A 9,600-nucleotide genomic window follows, 5' to 3' on the forward strand; every position below is an offset into this window, starting at 1 on the left:
GCGGGACAGGCAGCATCTCTGGAGAGAAGGAACGGGTGATGTTTCATCAGTTTCGACCCAAAATGTCACCCATTCCTTCTCTCCAGAGACGCTGCCTTTCCCGCTGAGTTACCCCAAAAATTTCTGTTATCTTTGGTGGTGGATATAATCCTAGCACACGCTGGAGTGGCTAAGTCTTTATCCTGTTGCAGCATCCCTGTGTTCATTAAGTAATGAACCCTGCACATCCATGTTACAGCCATTTCAAACATGTTACATATGTCATTATACTGGATGTGTCTACTTTCGATTTAAACCAGCATCTACAGTCCTTTCTAAGCCCTTGTCCCACTTAGGAAACCTGAACGGAAACCTCTGGAGACTTTGCGCCCCACCCAAGGTTTCCGTGCAGTTCCCGGAGGTTGCAGGTGGTTGCCGGAGGTTGCAGGTAGTGGAAGCAGGTAGGGAGACTGACAAAAACCTCCGGGATCCGCACGGAAACCTTGGGTGGGGCGCAAAGTCTCCAGAGGTTTCCGTTCAGGTTTCCTAAGTGGGACAGGGGCTATTATACTATCGTGATTGATTTATCCTTTAATTATTTTGTTATTTGTATAGGTTCAAGACTGCAACCCTTTTTTTGTTCGTGAATCTACACAATTGGATTTATTTTTAGTTTCTGCGTGCTGTTTCTGCTTGCTGTTGATACAGTGTTACTGTAAATCAGATGTCAAAAATGGGAACAAAAGTTGTTGAATATTTCAACAGAAAATACCCCCCCCCCCCCCCCCCCCCCCCCCAAAAAAAAAGACTTTTCATTTAAAAAAAAATCATAGATCCATAGTGTACTTTTTCAAGTATATGTCTAAATCATTGTGCTGCTGCAAGTAAGAATTTAAGCGTTCTATCTGGGATATATGACACTAAAACACTCTCGACTCTTGACCAAGCTTCATTGCTTATAAAGAGGTCGCTGTAAGTTTGTGTATCAGGGGATGTGCACTCGATAATTCCCTCTCTGGGACACTTGCCTACAAAGCTATTTTGACTATTGAATTACAAACAAAAGTAGTGGAAAGAAAGAAATGCTGCCAGCACTGGAGATGTGGAATAATGCAGGTGATAACAGCATGAAAGATTTAAATTAATGCCAACCATAGGTCTTCCTCAAAGAAGGTCCACAAGTAGCAGAATGTTTTTTTTTTTCATGTATCCTCGAGATTGGGCCACTGTCTACAGCCATCTACATTTTGATGCACCAATTTATTTGGTATACAAAAATGCTGGAGAAACTCAGAGGGTGAGGCAGCATCTATGGAGCAAAGGAATAGGCGCCTATTTCCTTCGCTCCAAAGATGCTGCCTCACCCGCTGAGTTTCTCCAGCATTTTTGTGTACCTTCGATTTTTCCAGCACCTGCAATTCATTTGGAACAGCTTTGCTTAATGGTTTTATTGTGATTGGTGCAGTTTGCGACGTGGCTGCAGCAAGTATTCGGAGCTCAGCCCTCACTAGACGCGTTGGCAGACCCGTAGCCTGGAGTTGCCTTGAGACGAGTCTTCGTTCTGGTGGCGGCAGGCCAAGCCTGGTCCGCAGGCACACCGCTGGAAGATCTCTGGCCCCTGAGGGCCGTCCTTCCTCCCTCGTTTCGAGCAGACCTGGCCTTCTTTCAGGACAGGCCGGCAGATCTTCGACCAGAAGTGACGGGCGCAACACAGTCCAGCGGAACAATCTGAAGTTCTCAGGCACGTCTCCCCTTCCAGACCTGCAAGGTAAAGAGTATTTATGAGCAAGGACATTTGCTCAGCTTATATCATTAAATCTCCATATACACAGCTTGCACACGCACATATTTCAAAGTCAAAGTCAACATTATTCGTCACGTACACATATGAGATGTGCAGTGAAATTAAAAGTGGCAATGCTCGCGGACTTTGTGCAAAAAAACTGCAAAACAGAATGGAATAGAATCACATATTCACATATTGCATATTTGTGGGAGGAATAAAAGAAAAAAACAGCAATTTAAAAAAATCACCACACAACAGTAGATTGGTTCAGTAAAGTTAGTCCCTGGAGAGATAAGTTTACAGTCCTAATGGCCTCTGGGAACAAACTCCTTCTCATCCTCTCCGTTTTCAGCATTTGCCTGCAGAATGTTCCATCACACAACTAGCAATTGGTTACCACAGTTTAGTTTGCCCACACTGAACAAGAAGGGTCTCGACCCGAAACGTCGCCAATTCCTTCGCTCCTAGGCGCTGCCTCACCCGCTGAGTTTTTCCAGCATTTTTGTAGACCTTCAGGGAGATTGCATTCATCGAAACAGGTGTAGGTTGCAATCAACCTGGCGTGCAACAATCAAATAGAACAACTTGTCCTACAACATTAGGCTGTGCACGCCATACGCAAGAAGAAGAGGTCCACCTTTGATTTTTCCAGCATCTGCAGTTCTCTCTTCTACGGTCTGGAGAAGACTGGTCTGTACAGCAATATGTTTAAGAAGGAACTGTGCAGATGCTGGAAAATCGAAGGTAGACAAAAATGCTGGAGAAACTCAGCGGGTGCGGCAGCATCTATGGAACGAAGGAGCATCTATTTCCTTTGCTCCATAGATGCTGCTGCACCCGCTGAGTTTCTCCAGCATTTTTGTGTACCTGTACAGCAATATGCCTGGAGAAGGGTTTCGGCCTGAAACGTCGCCTATTTCCTTCGCTCCATACATGCTGCCTCACCCGCTGAGTTTCTCCAGCATTTTTGTCTATCTTTGATTTTCCAGCATCTGCAGTTCTTTCTTAAACACTGTCTGGACTGGTTTGATTTCACTGAATTTTTATTTTATCTGTGTATTGAGTTAGCATTAATTTCAGGGATTTAACTATCATCCTTGTCATAAACAGTTGACAGGAAACAATATTCTTCCTCTTTATATTATAGCCCATAATTTAAAAATGCAATCTAATTGACAAGACAAGATTTATTCAGACATAATCTTTGGGATCTTATTGTTATAAAATTGTTGATTTCACGAATTGATTCATCCAGTTTCAATTTGGTTTACTGTCACGTGTACCGAGGTACAGTGAAAAGCTTTTGTTGCGTGCTAACCACTCAGCGGAAAGGCAGTACATAATTGCAATCCAGCCATTCACAGTGTACATACATGATTAGGGTAAGGCTATATTTACGAGGGAGTTAGATGTGGCCCTTGTGGCTAAAGGGATCAGGGGGTATGGAGAGAAGGCAAGTACAGGATACTGAGTTGGATGATCAGCCATGATCATATTGAATGGCGGTGCAGGCTCAAAGGGCCGAATGGCCTACTCCTGCACCTATTTTCTATGTTTCTATCTAAGGGAATAATATTCAGTGTTTCTCCCGCTCATTGGATATCTAACAGAATAATGATTAGGAAGTGATGTAAATAAATGAATGTAGTTTGCAGTTAATGATATTTGCAGTACAAAGATTAGTACAATAACAGTTAAAACTAGAAAGAAGGGTCTCGACCCGAAACATAACCATTCCATGTTATGCAGGGCTGTGCAGGAAGGAACTGCAGATGCTGCTTTAAGCCGAAGATAGACATGAAAAGCTGGAGTAACTCAGCGGGACAGGCAGCGTCTCTGGAGAGAAGGAATGGGTGACGTTTCGGGGACCCAAGTCGTCACCCATTCCTTGTCTCCAGAGATGCTGCTTGTCCCGCTGAGCTTCCTCCAGCTTTTTGTGCCTTTCTCCAGCGATGCTGCCTGACCCAAGTTATGCATCAACCAGCATCTGCAGCTCCTCGTTTCCACATCTGGAAAGAAAGGTACCAGGTTTCCTTTTTTCTCTCCTTCTAGTCCCTCTCTGTAAATGCATACAGTGGTCCCACCACTTAAAGCTCCGTAGGCACATTTCCACAGCATTTAATCTGATTATCTTGAGAACAGGGTCGACTCCTGTGCAGTGAGGCTAATATAAAGAATATGACAATACCAAGCCCTGTAATTTAACATGTCGGGTCACAATTAGAAGCTCTACCACACTCTTAAAAACTAAACTCTCCACATATTTAATAAGTTATAAACATATGGAATTGATTCACTGGATGCATTTTTTAAGTTGCCATTAGGGCTACTCACTCACTACAAGGTGGTAAAGAAATGTTTTGCTGTAATTTCCCGAATCATATTTATAAATGAGGGGAAGAGCAGGAGGACTCTTAATTCAGTAATTACAGCTTTCTTTAGTTCCCCTCCTGAATGTGTTGGCACTGACGCCCAATGTCCCATTAAATCCTCAACCAAATCCTGCACTCTTTAGATGTGGGCTTTGTGAATTAGTAGAGGATCCATATCCAATTCCTGCATGGCTGAAGGTACACAAAAAAGCTGGAGAAGCTCAGCGGGTGCAGCAGCATCTATGGAGCGAAGGAAATAGGCAACGTTTCGGCCGGAAACCCAGAAGGGTTTCGGCTCGAAACGTTGCCTATTTCCAGAAGGATTTCAGCCCGAAACGTTGCCTATTTCCTTCGCTCCATAGATGCTGCTGCACCCGCTAAATTTCTCCAGCTTTTTTGTGTACCTTCGATTCTCCAGCATCTGCAGTTCCTTCTTAAACCCTGCATGGCTGATATTCTTCCCCCTTCTTTCACAACCTGATACCACAGGGTCAATCACTGACCACAAATTGCTGCCTTATTTAATGTCTGAAACCCTCCTAGTTTAGACTCAAAAGGCGGGACAAGCAGCATCTGTATTCAGACTGAAGAAGGGTCTCGACCCGAAACGTCACCCATTCCTTCTCTCCAGAGATGCTGCCTGTCCCGCTGAGTTACTCTAGCATTTTGTGTCTTATCTTCGAGTTAAACCAGCATCTGCAGTTCCTTCCTACACAACCTCCCTAGTTTGTTACCTTCTGATACGAGAGTCATAAAGTCATGAGAACAGGCCCTTCAGCCCAACATGCCCACACTGCCCAACATGCCCCATCTACACTTGTCCCTCCTGCCCATAACAAACTCAACCTAGCCTATCCAGGTACCTGTTCAATTTTTCTTTATAGCTGGTACCCTCTAATCAAGGCAGACAATAGACAATAGGTGCAGGAGTAGGCCATTCGGCCCATCGAGCCAGCACCACCATTCAATATGATCATGGCTGATCATCCCCAATCAGTGCCCCGGCAGCCCATATAATCGGACATAACTTTTCTTCAAATTAGTTTTGATTTACGCCGCTGATATTTTGAAGACCTACAACTTGATGACATTTAACTGAAGCGAGTTTAATTGCAAAAACAATATGGTTGGTGTAGGTCCAGCTCGGAATGATGTAATAGCTTACTTTAGTTTAGAGATACAGCGTAGAAACAGGCCCTTCGTCCCAGCAGGTCCGCGCCGACCAGCAATTCCCGCACATTAACACTATCCTACACACGCTGGGGACAATTTTTACATTTACCAAACCAATTAACCTACAAACCTGCACGTCTTTGGAGTGTGGGAGGAAACCGGAGATCTCGGAGAAAACCCACGCAGGTCACGGGGAGAACGTGCAAACTCCGTACAGACAGCACTCCCAGAGGCCACACTGCCAGAGGCCACTGCCAGTGGCCACACTGCCAGTGGTTGCACTGCCAGAGGCTACACTGCCAGAGGCTACACTGCCAGTGGTTGCACTGCCAGAGGCCACACTGCCAGAGGCCACACACCCAGAGGCCACACCCCCAGAGGCCACACTCCCAGAGGCCACACTCCCAGAGGCTACACTCCCAACAGCTACACTGCCAGCGGCCACACCCCCAGAGGTCACACTGCCAGTGGTCGCACTGCCAGTGGCCGCACTGCCAGTGGCCACACCCCCAGAGGCCACACTGCCAGAGGCCACACTGCCAGTGGCCACGCTCCCAGCACCTACACTGCCAGTGGCCACACTGCCAGCACCTACACTCCCAGTGGCCACACCCCCAGAGGCCACACTGCCAGTGGCCACGCTCCCAGCACCCACACTGTCAGCAGCTACACTGCCAGTGGCCACACCCCCAGTGGCCACACCCCCAGAGGCCACACCCCCAGTGGCCACACCCCAGAGGCCACACTGTCAGCGGCCACACTTTCAGCAGCTGCGAGTAAGTGTGACACAAATTAAACAAAGGCACGCTGGTCGGGTACATTACCTTTGCCAGTCTGTCGATTTTCCACCTTCTCCCACTCATTCTTTGGTCGTGCTTCCTTGACTCTCTGGGTGTGGGGCCGTTTGGGCTTCTTGCTGCCGTTTGTATTGCGCGACTCTCCCTCCTTAGACTGCCTCTCCGCTGCCTGGGCATCCGATGCCGTGCACACATCTGAAGCAACAAGAACAAACCGGGCAACTGTCAGTAGCTGCTCCTCCCGGGCTGAATCACCTTCTCCAGAGATCAATCTTCTCCGATTATATCAGTACTTTATTGGGATCACAGCAGCAGATATAGAGTTATGCAGGATACAGCTGTAATAAAAGCACAGCCCCGGGCTAGTGGGGATTCGGGGGGAAGGGATGAAGATAAAAGGTCCTTTTCAAAGCTCCGTTTCCCAGGTGAATGGAGTGAAAGGTTTTTTTAATTTAAATGGAACTCAACTTCACAAGAGGAGGCAGGTATTCACCTCCTGGCAGAATATGTAGGCTTGCCACAAAAATAAATTTGCTTTCAATAATTAGAAGTGTTCACACGTGATCATTTGCTGGAAGATATCGCATCCCGCAATTCTTGCTATTGAGGGAGTGCAGCGTAGGTTCACCAGGTTAATTCCCGGGATGGCGGGACTGTCATATACTGAGAGAATGGAGCGGCTGGGCTTGTACACGCTGGAGTTTAGAAGGATGAGAGGAATCTTATTGAAACATATAAGACTGTTAAGGGTTTGGACACGCTAGAGGCAGGAAACATGTTCCCGATGTTGGGGGAGTCCAGAACCAGGGGCCACAGTTTAAGAATTAGGACGGAGACGAGGAAACACTTTTTCTCACAGAGAGTTGTGAGTGTGGAATTCTCTACCTCAGAGGGCGGTGGAGGCCGGTTCTCTGGATGCTTTCAAGAGAGAGCTAGATAGGGCCCTTAAAAATAGCGGAGTCGGGGGATATGGGGAGAAGGCAGGAACGGGGTACTGATTGGGGATGATCAGCCATGATCACATTGAATGGCGGGGCTGGCTCGAAGGGCCGAATGGCCTACTCCTGTACCTATTGTCTATTGTCTATGTGTGCAACTATCGAGATAGACTTTCCACATCGCAGTGAGTTTCCTGTCCTGTACACTTCACAACAGGCCTGAAAACAGCTGTCCGCAAATACCCACAGATTGTAATCATGGCAATTGCTCGGACCAATGCTCCCTTCTTCTTCCTCCGACGTTGCTAATAACACATTATTGAACCTCCCCCCGGCCGTTCAAGACCCACATCTCCATTGTCTTTCTCTAAATTTGAAGGGAGGAACTGCAGATGCTGGTTTAACCCCCAGCAGACAATGGACCATTGTGGGCTCCAAACTTCCTTGATTATCGTTGGATTTTTTTTTGTTGCATATCTTACATTCATTTGTCCCAAGGACCGTCCACATCTCTCGTCCCCACCCCCTTCCCCAGCAAGAGCTATGATGTTACTTAGAGAAATCGCTCTCACTTCGTCTGGGCAACTTTTACCTGTCAACTTCACTTGCTGAAGCTGAAAGGATCTGAGATGAGTGGGATCAATGATTCAATGTCCATCTCAGCTTCTCATGTTCCAAAGCCAGATAGAACCTTAATACACTGGAGCTCCCCTGGGATTGTGTTGTAACTAACGCCTCCACTGGTGGTGTCTTGCCCGCTAACCCCAAGCCATTGAGGTTTACGGTTCTATGGTGGCCATCAGATCCAGTCTTCCCCGCAGCCCTGCATTCATTCACTGTGCATCAAAGGTTGCCACTTGCAAAGATTCAGTGATCCCTGCTCCAGTTACTCCCTGTGGCCAGTGTATCCTGTGTTCTGTCGCGTCCACACAAAGAGGCAGCTCCCGCCTCCTTTGGTGATTGTTTAAAGCGATGATCTCTGGCGGGCGACTGTGATCGGTCTATTGTGAGAGGAACAAGGGGCTGCCATCGCCCAATAATGACACTCAGTGTGGATGTTGGTGCTGTCTGAAAGCGGCATTATTGGTGAAGTGTAGCATCGTGGAGCTCTGTCACTGGGAGATCAAGGCTGACTTAGTCATAGTCATAGAGTGATACAGTGTGGAAACAGGCCCTTCGGCCCACCTTGCCCACACTGGCCAACATGTCCCAACTATACTTGTCCCGCCTGCCTGCGTTTGGTCCATATCCCTCCAAACCTGTCAATAGACAATAGGTGCAGGAGTAGGCCATTCGGCCCTTCAAGCCAGCATTGCCATTCTCTGTGATAATGGCTGATCATCCCCAACCAGTACCCCGTTCCTGCCTTCTCCCCATATCCCCAGACTCTGCTATCATTAACAGCCCTATCTAGCTCTCTCTTGAACATATCCAGAGAACCGGGCTCCACCGCCCTCTGAGGCAGAGAATTCCACAGACTCACAACTATCTGTGAGAAAAAGTGTTTCCTCGTCTCCGTTCTAAATGGCTCCTTATTCTTAAACTGTGGCCCCTGGTTCTCGACTTCCCCAACATCTGGAACATGTTTCCTGCCTCTGGCGTGTCCAAACCCTTAACAATCTTATATGTTTCGATAAGATTCCCTCTCATCCTTCTAAACTCCAGAGTATACAAGCCCAGCTGCTCCATTCTCTCACATGTCCTATCCATGTACCTGTCTAACTGTTCCTTAAATGTTTTGGATAGCCCCTGCCTCATCTTCCTTCCCTGACATGCACGCACATGAACACGTACACATGCACAAATTCCACAGATTCACCACCCTCTGACTAAATAAGTTCCTCCTCATCTTGCCAAAGGTACGGCCTTTTATTCTGACGCTGTGCCCTCTGATCCTAGACTGTCTCACTGGTGGAAGCATCCTCTCCACACCCACTCTGTCCAGGCCTCTCACTACTGGGCCAGTGCTAGTGTCATCGTACTTACTGTTCAGGCAGTGGCTTCCATCGCAGCACATGGCATCTCGGTGGCATCGCTTCCGGGTCCCTCTGCACTGGGAGCAGGCGGGCTGCTCACGCCGAGAGGAGAGGCAGAACTGCCCGGGGCCGCACTCAGCATCTGACGCGCACTGGGGCTCCTGAAGAAGCAACGGAAAGCAGCAGGTCAGTGATGCTAACGCTACAAGATTGATCCCAGGAATGAGAAAGAACTGCAGATGCCGGAAAAATCGAAGGTAGACAAAAAATGCTGGAGTAACTCAGCGGGTCAGGGAACATCTGTGGGGAACATGGATCGAGTCAGAGTCCGAAAAAGGTCCCGACCTGAAACGCCGCTGCTCCTTTCCCTTCCACCGATGCTGCCTGAACCCCCGAGTTACTCTCGAGCTCAGTGTCTATCTTTGGGTGAAACGTACAAGTCGGAAACAGACCCTCGAGCCCACACCGACCACCATGCGCCCAATTACACTCATCCAATGACACAAGAGACTGCAGAGGCTGGAATCTTGAGCGAAACACAAAGTGCTGGAGGAACTCAGGGGGTCAGGCAGCCTCTGC

General features: G+C 47.8%; 1 protein-coding gene across 1 annotated transcript in view; it reads right to left on the reverse strand.

The window, feature by feature from the left end:
• Window positions 1-813: 813 nt before the first annotated feature.
• The window catches only part of LOC129713389 (dickkopf-related protein 4-like), an 11,607-nt gene continuing 2,820 nt past the window's right edge, over window positions 814-9,600 (reverse strand). Inside the window, exons 2-4 of the mRNA XM_055662411.1 lie at window positions 9,032-9,182; window positions 6,135-6,302; window positions 814-1,740 (exon numbers count right to left, since the gene is read on the reverse strand). Coding sequence (XP_055518386.1) covers window positions 1,487-1,740; window positions 6,135-6,302; window positions 9,032-9,182 — 573 coding nt within the window. The 3' untranslated portion in view covers window positions 814-1,486. The remainder of the gene's footprint in view (window positions 1,741-6,134; window positions 6,303-9,031; window positions 9,183-9,600) is intronic.

This window comes from Leucoraja erinacea, chromosome 35 (genome assembly GCF_028641065.1).
Source record: "Leucoraja erinacea ecotype New England chromosome 35, Leri_hhj_1, whole genome shotgun sequence".
Lineage (NCBI taxonomy): Eukaryota > Metazoa > Chordata > Chondrichthyes > Rajiformes > Rajidae > Leucoraja > Leucoraja erinaceus.